This window comes from Musca domestica, unplaced genomic scaffold (genome assembly GCF_030504385.1).
Source record: "Musca domestica strain aabys unplaced genomic scaffold, Musca_domestica.polishedcontigs.V.1.1 2, whole genome shotgun sequence".
Lineage (NCBI taxonomy): Eukaryota > Metazoa > Arthropoda > Insecta > Diptera > Muscidae > Musca > Musca domestica.
In genome coordinates this window covers 3,811,796-3,827,902 of record NW_026712249.1, presented here as the reverse complement: position 1 = coordinate 3,827,902, position 16,107 = coordinate 3,811,796, and the positions used below count along the sequence as shown (strand labels likewise).

The following is a 16,107-nucleotide window of genomic DNA, read 5'->3' as shown; positions in this document are numbered from 1 at the left end:
AATACTCAAACTATCCAAGGTTTAATACGTAAAAGCCTTGTAAAAAAACTTTCTCGGAAAATTATTTTAAAGAAAGTTTTGATAAATATTTTTAAAAATTCAGAATTTATATTGAGCTAAAAATACTTAAAAAAAAACTTCTATTAAAAATTCATATTTCTTGACCCGAACATTTGAGCAGTTGAAAATTTTGATCATTTGCACTGAAGGTATAGGACAACGTTGACCTCCTTGGCATACCTGAAGAGCTAACATCAATGAGGTTTTGTATTCTCACATTAATTTTTATACCCTCCAGCATACATAGTATGGAGGGTATATTAAGTTCGTCATTCCGAAATAACGAAATAATAATTTTAAACATAGCAAAGTATATTCTAAACGATTTAGCCCTGTCCCTCTGTCCGTCCGTTGTACTCACGCTAGATTCAAAACGAATAAAAATAGGAAGCCTGCGAGCAGGTCAAGTTCGAAGATGGGTTACATCAGACCACGATACCGTATAGCCCCCGCATAACGGTACCCCCCTATATTTTTGATGATTGTAGACAAAATTTTTCAATGGAATTGTCTAAAAATCCACAAAAGGAGTTCCTTCTGAGTACTACTTTACCCCCTGAGGCTCATAACGAGTACAACAGACGATAACAAAAAATCGCGTATACAACTCCACGTCTTCGAATAGCCCCCATATAACGAAACCTCCCAATAATCGGTATTTTGATGTGTATACCCTCTGGCATATGGCTAGATTTGGTAAAAAACATGCCTTAGACCCTAGGCCTCTTTGGTCCAAATCCGTTTCAGGACATTTGGAGTCAATCTAGCGCACGATAACTCTCGAAGGGAGTATCTGATTTGATCCAAACTCGGTACATCGTAATATTATTGTCAAACTTAGATCGAGTTCGGAGATGGGCAATATCGGTCCACTCCTTCTGGTACGTTCCAAACAAAATGTCAAAATTGTCAAGAAAATAATTTATTGCACAGAAAAAGAAAGGATTATCCGAGTTTGCCCGAACTTTGCGAATCCCAATATTTGCATTAGTGCTAGGTTAGGTGCGAAAATGGACAGTATCGGTCAGGAGGAGAGGTACCCTCAAAGGGTCAAAAATTTGAACAATTACAACTCTTATAAAATGTGATGAAAAGTGTCCGGTTGTCCAAATTACGCACATAACAATATTTTTATTAACCCAAGGTCTGGTGTGAAGATGGAATATATCGGCGCACTCTTTCTGGTACCTCCCCACAAAGGGTAAAAAATTTGAATATTCATGAAACTCATAAAACACGAAATTAAGATCCGATTCCATTCAGATATGGTATGGTATTCCATTCCTTCTGGTATCTCCCCCACAAAGGGTCAAAGTTGTGAATAGCCAAAACGATCATAAAATAAACATCCGGTTCTCTTCAAAGTGCACACATCACTTTATTTTTATTAACCCAGGTTCTGGTGTGAAATTGGGATATATCGGTCCACTCCTTCGGGCACCTCACCCACATACTTTTGTAAAACAAAACGGTCAAAGAAAGCGAAGTAAGCATCCAACTCAGTTTTAGGTCAGATACGAATTGGTCAATATTGGCCAAATTCCAAAATGCCAAACCCGGAAGCTCCCCCATAAAGGGTCAACTAAAGGCTGGGGGTATAAATCTGTCGGCAAAACCGACTGATACTAATTTTTTTGTTTTATATATATTTTTTACCTGAATTTTTTCAAATGTCCTATATAAACTTCAGAATCGGTACTAGATCCTATGACAAAAAAATTACTTATCAAGTAAAATGTCTTCGTATATCCCCATTGAAATTTTTGACATTTTTCAAGTTCCTTCCAAAGTTCTCTCCCAAATGCCAAAGCTCTATTTTAAATCTTTCGAAGCATGGAGTAAAATATTGGAGACCATTACATATAAAAGGCCCTGGAAACCTTAAACCTTCATGGGGGTTTGTCCTACTGCACACATATTATCACATCCACTTACAACTTACTATGCTCATGGTCTGAGCCGAAATTTGTTATATAAAGATATTCCTCAGCAAAAACTTCCTTTATATATACATTGAGACGTTCGAGATTTGATGAAAATCGGTGAATTTGTTTGGATCTAGTTGTGGAGCTTGTGGATAGTCAAATGGAGAGATAGGAATATTATTTTTAATTTTTGAACCAAAAACAGAAATCTCATGGCACAATCGGAAAATCGGTTCAACCCCAAAGTAAATAGAAAAAAAGTAATAATCTTAATCTGTCAAATATTTCTAGTCAAAAATTTGAACAGAAAATGAAAGAAAATTTTGTTTCTAAATATAAATTTCCAAAATATATTCCCCATTTTTACCGAAAATTGTTGCAACTGGAATTGAAAAAATCGATATTTTTCGTTCCATTTCTTAAGAATAACTATCGTTTCATTTCGCTCTGCCTATTCCTTTCGTGTCGTATTTCTATTGCTGTTCTAAAGTATTCAAATTAAAACATATCGCCCCTTCCGCTGAATAGTTTTTTTGAAGCAGTTAATTCCATAACGACTTAACTCTATCGTTTTGTAAACAACTAACAAATTGCTACTCAATTTCTTCATTGGAATTTATGTGATTAAAACCAAAAACTATTTTTTTTTTTTCAAAATTCAATCCAATTTTGAATATCTCTCCTCATCAAGCATCTATAAATAGTTTTATTTTTTGTTTTTTTTTTTCGTCCAAATAAATGTCTATTTTTAGTTTAATTTATTTATATATTTAATCGTTAATTTTTTTCTCGCCGACTTTTTATTTATCTATGGCCAAACTATTTTGAATTCGCAAAGTGGGATAATTATGGAACGAGCGGGTGATAAAGCACAATTTATTTACGGGGAAAGAGTTGAATGTTCGCTCATTGGTGGATAGGTGCCAAAAACCCATAAACAGCATTCCAAACAAAAACCCACAACACCACCTCCGCCCCCCACCCCTCTTCATTAATCGATAAAATAAACGTTGCGGTGAATTGACAATAACCACACAGACACGATTATGTCTTAGCAAATAGTTCAAATTAACAAAAAAAAAAAAACGCAAATAGCAGAAACAACATTCGATTTTTGAATGAATTGTATATTCGTAAATCAATTTATTTGTTATTTGTTAACAATTAAAGTTGTGCGGCACCAACACCTCCAACCACCACTTCAAGCAGCGGCAGCAGCAACCGCAACTGTCGCCAAACACCGCTAAATGCCGTGCCAATCAATTGGCCGGCATTCGATAATTGTCAATTAAAAGTCACAATAACACTGCCACACTTAATGTCGCCCGGCCGTCTGCCTTCCCCATCCCCTCCTGCATCGTGGGGTGGGCCATCGCTTCAAATAGTTGTAGAAATTATAGTAAGAGATTCCAAATACAATGTGCATAAATTACTTTGGAGCACGAAAAGAGTTCAGTGTACAGCATTTAAACGTTTGGAATGGAAATGAATGAAAAAAAAGAGGCAAAAATTGCTCTCCGGCCAGAGATGGGAAGTTTGTATTTGCGAGATGGTAGCCAAAGGGTAAAATATGATTTTTTATTTGACGGTTTGATCAAAACTTGGTACATCGTAATGTTATTATAAAACATAGATCGAGTTCGGAGATGGGCAATATCGGTTTACTCCTTCTGCCACCTCCTCCACAAAATATCGACATTTTCAAAGAAAATAATTTACTGCACAGAAAGGGTAAAGATTATCCGATTTTTCTTCAACTTTTCGAATCCTAATATTTGCATCAGTGCTAGGTCAGGTGCGAAAATGGACAATATCGGTCCACTCCATCAAGTACCTCCACCACAAAGGTGTCAAAATTTTTAAGGGATTAAAATTTTGAGTATCCACGAAGTTCATAAAACGCGAAAATAACATCCGATTCCATTCAGACTTTGCACGTCTCAATATTTCCATCAACGCAAGATCTGTTATAAAGTTGGTAGAGATTGGACCATTCCTTCTTGTACCTCCCACACAAAGGGTCGGAAAGAAAATAGATTTAAAGGAGCTAAAAAGTTGCTTCGCTTGGCCGAAAGTGGTGAACTGCCGAATTTGGTTTTCTCCGATGAGAAAACATTCGTTTTCCAGCAGTTTGTAAACAAAATGATCGTATTTACTGGCCAAAGAGGTCAGCTGAAAATGTGCACCTTCGGTTGGCCATCCGAACTCAAGCGCCGGTCATGGTGATGGTGTGGGCCCCCTTAACAGCCGACAGTCGCTCTCCGTTCGTATTAATCGACCATGGCATCAGAATAAATGTCGAATATTGTCGCGAAAATATTCTGGAGGGTGTTTTAAAGCCTTGGACACGCAAACTTTTTGGCCGCAGACCTTGGATATTCCAACAGGACTCAGCAGCATCACACTCAGCACGCGCCAGCCAAGAATGATTACAAAATGAGATTCCTCGCTTCATTTCTAGCACACAATGGCCACCAAAATTTCCGGATACCAATCCGTTGGACTTTTGTGTCTGGAGTATTTGGCACTAAAAATACCAAAGTGTCGATTACCTCAAGCAAGTGCTTCGCCCGGAATGGGCCAAAATACCACAGAGCAATATTCGGGCAGCGTGTGATGGTTTCATTGGCAGTTTGGAGACCATAATTCGTTCCAAAGGTCACCAATTCGAAAAAATCTAAACCTATTCTAAAGCCTGATGCTATTTCCGACATCTTTGCATTCATTCAATAAAATTTAGAAAAAAAAATGTAAAAATTATGGCTTTTGACTTGGTTGTAGTTTTTTATGTCACCCTGTAATGATGTAGGCCATTATAGAAATATTAAATTTCCAAATACTGGTTTAACCCTTTTGTTTTTGGGCATTAATTGTCAGTCAGTGGGTTATAATACCACTCAAAAATATAGATTCCATATTTCCATCCCTGGAATTTTGCCGACAATATTTACTCATTTAAAGTGCGCATACTTGTTGTAATAGTATAGTACCGATTTGTTGTTTATAGTTTTTAACCACGAACTCACACATATATATACATACGTGCAAACAAATACACATAGCAAAGTCTCATGCATATGCAATACAAGCTTATTCAGGGGAATTCAAAAGGGGGCAGAGTCATTTTGGTATTCGCTTTAGTTTGATCAGACATGGATTTCTGTTTGAATGTGTTTTTGCAGTGTACAAAACAGCAAAAAACAACAACATTAACAACAACTATTTTTGTATTCATTTCAGGGCATTCTGGTAAACACCTGTACAATACAACAACAACAACTACAGCCACAGCCACAACAACAATAAAAACAGCAACAACAATAGAAACAACACAAATCGCTGTGCGGAAAAACTTGATAGTTTACAACAAATACAATACAAACTAGCGCCAAACACATTAAACCAAAACAATAACAGCAGCAGCAGCAGTAGCAGCAACAACAACAACGCCACCTGATTTAGTTTGCTTTGCAATGCAGTCGTCGTTATTTTCCACATCAAGAATTCGTGTCTGGAGCAAAGCCGCCGTCACATTCAGTCCCGTCTAGGCCCAGTCAAGGATTTTTTTGTTGAGCATTTTTTATTTTCAAGTTCAGTGTCATCGTATAATTAAATAAAAAAAAAATTGAAACAATAACAACAAATAATTGTTAGATTGGTAAGTAATGGATATTTGAAAATAGGTACAAATTTTTAGAAACGGTAATTAAAAAATATTTTTTAAGCACTGCACGAGCCAGGCAAATTATTTATTGTTGTGAGTGTTTCACCTTTAAAGAAGATTAAGATAATTAAAGAAAGTATACTCAAATTACGGCGCTTCAATATCTATACCGAAAAAAAAAACGATTCATTCTCTGCACTGACTTCTGCACATTAAATGGCCAAGTTTAAGGCACCCTTAAAGTAGGACATTTCATCTAATCGACTAAAAACAGCTAATGTTCCGATTCTGCTTTGTGGGTGCTCACAAAAAATTGACTTTATGATGTTAAGTATTGAGCGATGTTTCGTATGTCTGTCTGTCCGTCTGTCTTTTGTAATCCCCCTATCTTTCAAACAAATTAACGATAGAAGGCCGAAAACTTGCACACATGTGTATTTTGCCAGTAGGCAGCTTAAGTTCGTAAATGGGCCATGTCGTTGGCCCTTTGTGGAAGAGGTTCGAGAAGGAGTGGGCCAATAAATTCCATATTGGCATCAAACCTATGGTTGAAAGAAATATTTAGATAAACTAAGTTTGAAAAGAAATGTTGACTTGTCTCGCAAGTTATCAGAGATATAAGTATGGACAATTGTGACCCATTTTGGGCGAGGTACTGGAAGGGGTGTGCCGATATTCATCATTCCAACGGCAGATTTTGTGTTAGTGGAAATATGGGGAAGTGTGAAGTTTATAAAAGAATCAGATATTTACTTCGCATTTCATAAGTATTATGGTTTTTCAAAATTCTAAACATTTCGTTAGGGGAGGCACTAGCAACGGTTTACCGATATCTACCACCTTCCTAACCAGATCTTGTGTTACTAGAAATATTGGGACTTGAGAAATTCAAAGAGAATCGGTTTGTTATTCAAATTTTTGAATCCTTTGTGTGGGAGGTTTCAGATCGAATTGACCCATATATTCCATCTTCTCAGCAGATCTTGTGTTAGCAGAAATAAAATGTCAAACGTCATAATTTTTACATTTTTTTTTTAATTTCATTGAATGAAAGCAAAAAAAATGTCGAAGATAGCATCAAATTTTAGAATAAGTTTAGATTTGTTCGAATTGGTCACCTTTGACACAAACTATGGCCTTCATACGGCCGATGAAACCGTCACACGCTGCCTGAATGTTGCTTTGCGGTATTTTGACCCATTCCCGGCGAAGCGCTTGCTTGAGGTGATCGACACTTTGGTATTTTTTAGTGCCAACCTTGCTATCCAAAATACTCGCGACACAATAGTCCAACGGATTGGTATCCGGAGATTTTGGTGGCCATTTGGGCTGGAAATGAAGCGAGAAACGTCATTTTGTAATCATTCTTGGGTGGCGTGTGCTGAGTGCGATGGTGCTGAGTCCTGTTGGAATGTCCAAGGTCTGCGGCAATATGTTTGCGTGCCCAAGGCTTTAATACAACCTCCAGAATATTTTCGCGATCATATTCGGCTTTTGTTCTGATGCCACGGTCGATTAATACGAGTGGAGTGCGACCATCGGCTGTTATGGCGGCCCACACTATCACCATGGCCGGTGCTTGAGTTTTGGTGTCCAACCAAAGGTGCACATTTTCAGCTGACCTCTTTGGCAAGTAAACACGATCATTTTGTTTGTTTACAAACTGCTGGACAACGAATGTTTTCTCATCATCACTTTCGCCAAGCGAAGATATTGCGATATATTCATCTAACCAGCCATTTTTCGGCCACTACGACGCAGGTATCGATCAAGTCGCTTTTTTACTTTTCGAGCCATTTCTGCTGATGTTGCTGTTTTCTTCCGTCTTCCGTCCACTTCCTTGGCGTCGGGCTACGCTACCAGTATCACGGTAACGAGCGATGGTACGAGACACAAAATATTTATTCACATTTAAATGCTGGAGTGCCCTAACGATAGCCACTTGAGGTTTTCCAGCCAAATATAAAGAAATCACACTATCACGCTTGTGTTCCATCACGAATAACTGTTATTCTGGAAAATTCTCACCAAAGTGCTTTTGTACGCTTGTAGACAATATAATAAGTTGTCACTGGAACAATTTTAACAGCTGTCGGACGAGTGGCTTAGAAATGACAGCATACTGAATTTGGTTTCAGTTTTTTCATCTCACCCTATATATAAGGGATATATAGAGTGGATGGATCTGAACAATAAGAACTTCAAATACCAATTTTATTGAGAAGATGGCTAAAATGATCAAAATATCGATTTTATAGCACAACATTGACGACTTGAGTTTCGTTGAGTTTTGTTCCACAAAAAGTGGGATATCATCTCACGTAGCGCTCACGGATTACAATGACGTTACGATTCTCAGCATCTTTGAAGAAGTACGTTCCAGTGATGCCACCAACCTATGACCGCACCAAAGTGTGATTTTTTCAGAATACATTGTCAGCCTTTGCAATGCTTCTGGCTGATCTTCGCTCCAAAATCGACAATTCTGATTTTTAGGTACCCATTGAGCCAAAAATTTGCTTCGTCTTTTTCGTTTTTTTTTTTTACTTTCCCAACAGAGCATAAATTTCGATCATAAAATTCAATAGTTTGCAAGTGTTGTTCGTTTGTAAGACGATTCATGGTTAAATTATGGAACAAACTGAAGAAGTTTAACAGTGAAACAAAACACTTGCCAAAAATATAATACCTAAAAAGTCACCCTTTATATACTTACTGGGGTATAAAATCCTTATTTCCAAAAGTTACAAACGGAATGGCAAACTTAATGTGCCCTTCATAATATTTTAGAGGGTTTATACCCTCTAAGATAATAATTTCTGCTCTTCCCGGTGTCTTAAAGCAATGTTTATACATTTAGTACATTTTAATAAAAGAAAAAACTACCGAAACCCTGCCTCCTTAACACACCAAAAATGACACCCATTTAATCTAAAAGTAGGTTATCATCCAGTTACTTATCTTGACATTGTTCTATATATATATAGTATATTGACCGCCAAAACAGTTTTGAATAATCTATTTTCAAAAACGCCCACTTGGAGACAAACAAAAACTCTTTGCACCCAAATTATTTGATAATAACCAAAGAAAAAAAATATAATGTTGGCCAACACGAATGCTACAGTAGGCTCTAAAAAAGTTGAAGTAACTGGGTTTGATAATAAAAAATAAAGAATATAAATTATGTAAGGAATATTTATTTCACCACTGAACATTTGTTTACTTAAAAAAAACTCCAGACCTTCATCAATGGGTGAACACGCAAAAGTAGTCACGAGTAGTAGTGTTGTGAAAAAGTCCACTTTTGTTTCAATATCAAAAGCGATAACATATTTTGACGCGTATCACCTCAATATTGATGAAATTCTGACAATGACTTTGTATTGGTTATCCGTATTTAATTGATCTTTTGACATGCATTAATGAATTGACAAATTGTCAAACATTTAATAGCTCTCCTATTATTAATAAATACACACGCACACATCTATTCGAACATAAACAGCTTTTGTTTCATTTTTGTTTTGTTTCTTATCGGTGCAAATAACAAATTATAATAGACTCTTCATATTCATAATCATGTTGAGTTGAGTTGAGCTGTTTTGTTTTGTTTTGCCAGAGAGACCTTGAAATATGCCAACTCTTCGCGGAGAGCTGCAAGTGAGAACAAGTTTTTATTTATTTGTTTTTGCATTCTATTTCATATAAATATTACAATACTCTCACAACAAATACGGTTATGGCCAAACGGTAAACAACAACGAGAACTACAACAGGCATGGAGATCATTACATTGTATCAAATTGTTATCAGCACTTGCTATGGCTCAGTGAGTGAGTGAGTGTGTGTGTGCGTTGTATTTGTCCTTGAGTACTCAAAATTGAATTTGTGCGCAATATGTTTTACATTTGTAAAATGAAAACAACTTTGTGTAAATGCGACGGGGGAGAGGGAGTAGGGAAATGTGTGCGAGTGAGTGCGTTGTTTTATTTGTCGATTTACTTTTGGAGACTTCAAAAACGCAGGGGTGGATACGAAATACCGGTACTTAACACCAAAGCACACTTTGTTGCAAATGACTGACATTTTTTATTTGTATTTGAGGAGAGTGGTAGTGGGAGAGCGAGAGAAAGAAAATATCACTTGAAGTTAATAACAGTGTTAATGTGTATTAAATTTGTATTTAAAGCAATTTAAACAAATAGAAAACAGTAATGACAGCAACGACAACAATCACACCAATAAATCAAGTCGGCGGCAACTCAGTTTTGTTGTTGCCCAGCCGGCCAATCACACAGATATTGAAATACTATTGAAAAAAACCGAGTGCACTCCAAATGACGTAGTACTTCCAGACCTTGACTAGGTTAAATTGCTGCTCCTTAATGGCCACGAAGTAAAAAAGGCGTTAATTGCATTATAAACTATGGCTGTCGAACTACCCACCAGGCGGCTACTTAACTCATAGCTCAACTTATCCACCAGTTAACTGCGTAGCTATCCATTTAATATGCATTAATTCATAACTAAATAACAAAATTTTACTATTTTTGCTGCGCTTCTGGGTGAAAGGGTAACGGCAAAATGAGTTTTGTTTATGAATCTTATTCATATTTTAGTTATTTTTTGTTGGTTGATTATTCGCCTCGTCGTCGGCGTTTGTCTTTATTTGTCCATAAAATCAGCAGACTGGTTTTTGTATTTATTTATTTATTTTTTTTTTTGTTTTGTAGGTAACATGAATTTTTTAAAATCGAAATGAACTTGAATTAAAAATCTATAAAATATTTTATTTATTTGTTTTTGCTTGATTTTGTGTGATTTAATTTTAATAATAAACGAAATTTGTTAATTTTAATTAAAAACTAGTACCTTGTGAATGATCGTAAAAAAGTTATTTTTAATCGGGGCAAATGCAAATAAAGTTAAAGAAAAAGATTAATGGAAGAAAATCAATCAAAACAACTTTAATGTCCGAAAACAAGACAATTAATTTTTAAAAATAACTTTAGAAGTCGGATTCTTAGTAGAATTTTAGAAACATTTGTTTAAAGACCATCTTAAAATTATAGAAAAAGCTTTAAGAAAATAAAAATATATTTTTCGTTATTTATTCCCCTCAGCCACATGGCTACAGAGGGTATCTATCATTTGATACGACCAAAGCGTGCCCCATCGAAATAACGGTTTTAGACCACAAATCCATCCATTTCAGGACATTCAGGGCGATCTAGGGGTGTCTGTCTGGCTTGTGGACACGATAGCTCTCGAAGGGAATATCCGATTATGATATCAAACTCTAGCTTCCGAACGAAATGAAGTAGGTTGATAAAATTTTACTGAAATGTATATTATGTCTGCAGGACTTTTGGTATTGAAAATGGGCCATGTAGGTCTACGTTTTGGTATAGCACCCATATAATGGTACCTCCCGATATTCGGCAATTTGAAGATTTTAGCGACATTATTCACCGGAAATGTTGCAAATTTGGTATTTGAAGTTCGTAATGGATATTACAGCCTGTGTCGCGTATTTTGACTATGTATGTCTTCGTATATTTTTTTATATTTTTAAAAATTATAACAGTATTTTTCAACGTTTTTTTATTTAATTTCCAAATTTCTTCCAGATGTTGGAGGGTATTCAAAGTTCGGCCCGTTCGAACTTACTGCTTTTTTACTTATTTTAACTCTGCTTGCATAATCTGTTGTATTTCCCCATATATATATTTTTTGGTTGCACTGTGCAATTATAACTCTATGAAAAAATCATCTGATTCTTTCTCAACTCCACACATTACAAAATGGATTCTGGTGTGAAGATCATTGATATCGGTCTACCGCTTCTGGTACCTCACCCACATAAGGTTACAATTGTCAATGTCTCTTGTCTCCGATAATTTGCAAAACAAGTCTGCGATTATTTTCAAACATGATATATCTCAGTATTTCTCTCAACCAAAGATTAGATATGAATATGGAATTTATAGGCCTTCCAGTAACTTCACCAAAAATGTTTTTGTATTTGCAAAATTGTTAGGCTTAATCCCATTATTGTCGTTTTTATAAAAACAGCGTTTATTTATTAGTGGAGAAAGGAGGTAATGTTTACCAGGGGGTAAGACAGGGAATACCTGGGTTTCGAAAAGAGGTTTCAGTTCTCTTTGTTTTTTTGTCGGGGATATTCTTCCCAGGAGTTGTTTTAAAATAGCTCCTTTGACAAAAAAAACTTTTTTACCCAAGTGACAACTGATGAGGATTGTTGGCTCTTTCCGAATCCTAGGCATTCCCAGCCTTACCCCTTGGTAAACATTACCACGTTTCTCCACTAATAAAAAACGTACTTTTCATAAAAACAACAATAATTGGATTAAATTTTGCAACAACAAAATACTACGGTATCCCAAACAAAAATGCCAACATTTTTCGACTATAATTTTGATAAAGTTGGAAAAAAGTTTGATTTTGTAATTCCAATATTTTCATCAGTATTACATAAATATGAATACTTCGGTCCACTATATCTAGTACCTCACGTGCATTTCAATATTTTCCAAGAAATATTACACATCTCAAATAAAGTGATGGAAGTAGTCGATATAGTCCAAATCTGGTACATTGTAATATTTATATCAGATTTGGATCAGATACGAAACGGGCAATATTGGCCCACTTCTTTGGAACGCCATCCATAAAGGAACAACAGTAAAAATAATCATAAAATCAATATTTAATCATATCATCATATTTAAATATACGGCTATAAGGGATATAAATCTGTCGGAAACCCGTATTGATACTTTACGTTTAAACGTGAGACTTGACCCTTAGTTTAGATATAATAGATTTGTGAATTATTTTACAAATACTTTTTTAATAAACAATACATTTTACAAAATCTGATTTTTTTTTTTTTTTTTGAAATTCATGCAGGTAGTCTAAGAAATTTGTGAATGTTAGGTACCTATAAGTGCACTTTCAAAATACCCATAATTTGCATAACCAATAGGTCATGATTTCTTCGAAAAAAATCTCATATTTTATTTTTTTCAAAAATTGTCTTTGTAATGATATTGAATGTGTTAATTGTCTCAAAAAAAAACATGTTATTTATATTAATTTATTAAAGAAAAAATGCCCACACAACAACAGAGCAAGCTGAGAGATTTCCCATAACAAATTGTTATTCTATCAAATCGAAATTTGTACATTTGGGATGGATGTGTTTGTGTGTGTGTGTGAGGGTATGATTTATGTGTTGTTCAAAACAACAATCATACGCTCCAATGTCCATCAGTGAATTCAAGGAAATTGTTTTATTCAATGACGTATACTTAATATATTGTTGGGCGTCCAGTTGGGCAGTTTTTAAAGAAAAATATAGAGAGGGAGAGAGACATAGCTGGAGAGGAGGAGAGAGCTAGAGAAATGCTACAGTTGTTGCTATTTTTAAATTTCATTCGGGAAATTTTAGAATGTTTTAATATATTAAAATTTATTTATTAAATAGACTTCCAACTTGACAAAATTAGTAATGGTTTTTGTTTATTTTGTTATTGTTTGTTGATTGCTTAAATTTGGAGAATTTCCCCACTGGCTTAACTTCGTATTACTCTTTATTACAGAGAGTAATTTTATTCAAAACGAAACTGACAGCTTTGCAATATTTGCTGATAGCATGATTTTATCCAGGCAAAGGAGATGGGCATTTGACTCTTTCAGCTTTTTGATATGACGACTTTGGTGAAAATTAAGCTCGATAAGTGATGAGTGAATGAGAATCACACCCACTTCTTGCCTTTCCCAAAAAATTCGAAGAAATAATTGGTCTGTTCCAGAGTTGCGAGAATGTAAGAGTTTTTACTACTACAGGGTGAGAAAAAAAACTGCAAAAAAGTGAAACGCCATAATTTTTACAATTTTTTTAATTTTTTTTTTTTTTAATGAAAGCTAAAAATGTCGGAAATGCCAAATTTTACAATAAGTTTAGATTTGTTAGAATTTATCACCTTTGACACGAATTATGACCTTCAAACGGCCAATGTAACCGTTACACGCTGCCTGAATGTTGCTCTGCGGTATTTTGGCCCATTCCCGGCGAAGCGCTTGTTTAAGGTGATCGACACTTTGGTATTGTTTAGTGCCAACCTTGCTTTCCAAAATATTCCAGAGGCAATAGTCCAACAGATTGGTATCCGGAGATTTTGGTGGCCATTGTGAGCTAGAAATAAAGCGAGAAACCTCATTTTGTAACCATTCTTGGGTGGCGCGTGCTGAGTGCGATGGTGTTGAGTCTTGTTGGAATGTCAAAGATCTGCGGCTAAAATGTTTGCGTGCCCAAGGCTTTAATACACCTTCCAGAATATTTTCGCGATAATATTCGGCATTTATTCTGATGCCAAAGTTGATTAATACGAGCGGAGAGCGACAATCGGCTGTTATGGCGGCCCAATCCATCATGATGGCCGGCGCTTGAGTTCTGGTGGCCAAACGAAGAGGCACATTTTCAGCTGACCTCTTTGGCAATTAAACACGATCATTTTGTTTTTTTACAAACTGGGCAACGAATGTTTTCTCATCGGAGAAAACCAAATTCGGCAGTTCACCATTTTTGGCCAAGCGAAGCAGCTCTTTAGCTATTTTGAGCCTATTTTCTTTCTATTGCGGTGTCAGTTCTTGCACTTTTTGCAATTTCAATGGCTTTACCCCGAGCTTATTTTTCAATATTTGCCGAATGGAATATTGCGAAATGTTCACCTCACGAGCCATTTTTCGGCCACTGCGGCGCGGGTTCGCGTCGCTTCGTTACTTTTCGAACCTTTCTTCCGTCCACTTTCTTGACGTCGGTCTACGCTACCAGTACCAGTATCACGGTAACGAGCGATGGTACGAGACACAAAAGATTTATTCACATTTAAATGCTGGAGTGCTCTAACGAAAGCCACTTGTGGTTTTCCAGCCAAATATAAAGAAATCACACTATCACGCTTCCATCGCTAATAACTTTTTTTCTGGAAAATTCTCACCAAAATGCCTTTGGACGCTTGTAAACAATAGAATGATCTGTCACTCGGATAACTTCAACCGCTATCGGACGAGTGGCTTAGAAATGACAGCAGTCTGAAGTTAGTGGCAGTTTTTTCATCTCACCAAAAAAATTGAAAAAATAGTGAATTTTTGCAGGTTCTGGAATAGAGCAAATAACAGCCTAATACAAATATTTGACTACCGATTTACATTAGCATATATGTAGGCCTTGATACACATTTTTACCTTTTGTTGCCGTCTCTAAATGGAGTTTCATTAATTTTAAATTTCTTTCCGATTTCATTCCAGCATTTCCACAAAAAAAACCTTGTGTCTTAAACCATATGTGTAACTAATTAACTAATTTAATACGTCCAGAAGAAATGCAATTTCTCAGGGTGAAATGGGACCAGAAAGCATTCCCCTTATGAATGAAATCAATATTTTTGCAATGAATACCCTCGATGGTCAGCACACCATTACCAATATGGATATTGGCAATCTGAAAAGCGATGAAGATACTCTCAAACTGCACGCCATCTCAGCATGGAAACAGGACAACGATGATGGCACCGATGGCGGCTGTGATGACAGCGGTGCCATGTTGGATGACAATATATCTCAAGTCGGCTCAGACTATTCGGAATTTCCCGCTAACGAGATATTCAGCAATGCCATGCCCTCGGAAAGCTATGCTGAAGATATAAAATATCATCCGGCTGAGATGATGTTGAGGCCGACATCATCGTCGGCCATACAATTTAATTATAACTTCCCTCCCCTGCATACCCTAACGCCACAACAACAGCAGCAGCAACAACATCAGAGTAATTCGTTGCACCAGCCACATCATCAGCAACAGCAGCAACAACATCCCTCACAATGCTCACATCCGGCTCCGTTGTTTGGTGGTGGTGGAGGTGGTGATCATCATCACCACTCGCATCGTCATGTCCCATTGCCTGATCGTCATCCGTATCATCGGAATTCTCGTGATATGTGCGATTCCCCAACCACGGATTACAACCAAAATTCTCACCCTAGTCAAAATTATTTCCCTTCGAATATGTGGTATCCCAATGCCCCGATTGGTGGTTATCGATCCTATGGATCGCATGCCTATGGTCGGCCATATGGATCGCAGTTTCCCCACGATCACATGATGGACATGTTCCAGCTGTCAAATAGGTGAGTAGGAGAAATTTTAGATGTGACCTGCAGATTTTAAAATTTTGTCGTGGGGATAAATGTATCTTCATTTCAATACCCTCCACCATAGTGTGGAGTATATATATTCTTGATCAACATAAAATTATATGTCGATTTAGGGACGTCTGTCCGTCCATCCGTCTGTGGAAATCACTCTAGCTTCCGAACAAATTGAAGTAGATTGATAAAATTGTACTCAAATGTATGTTATGTCTGCCA

The 16,107-nt window shown here is 36.4% G+C and overlaps 1 protein-coding gene across 2 annotated transcripts in view; it reads left to right on the top strand.

The window, feature by feature from the left end:
* Positions 1 to 16,107, top strand: part of LOC101891769 (uncharacterized) — a 66,483-nt gene that overhangs the window by 34,797 nt on the left and 15,579 nt on the right. For both annotated transcript variants that reach the window (XM_059121669.1, XM_005186330.4), the window contains 2 exons: positions 5,226 to 5,643; positions 14,989 to 15,867. In XM_059121669.1, coding sequence (XP_058977652.1) covers positions 15,083 to 15,867 — 785 coding nt within the window. In that variant the 5' untranslated portion in view covers positions 5,226 to 5,643; positions 14,989 to 15,082. The remainder of the gene's footprint in view (positions 1 to 5,225; positions 5,644 to 14,988; positions 15,868 to 16,107) is intronic.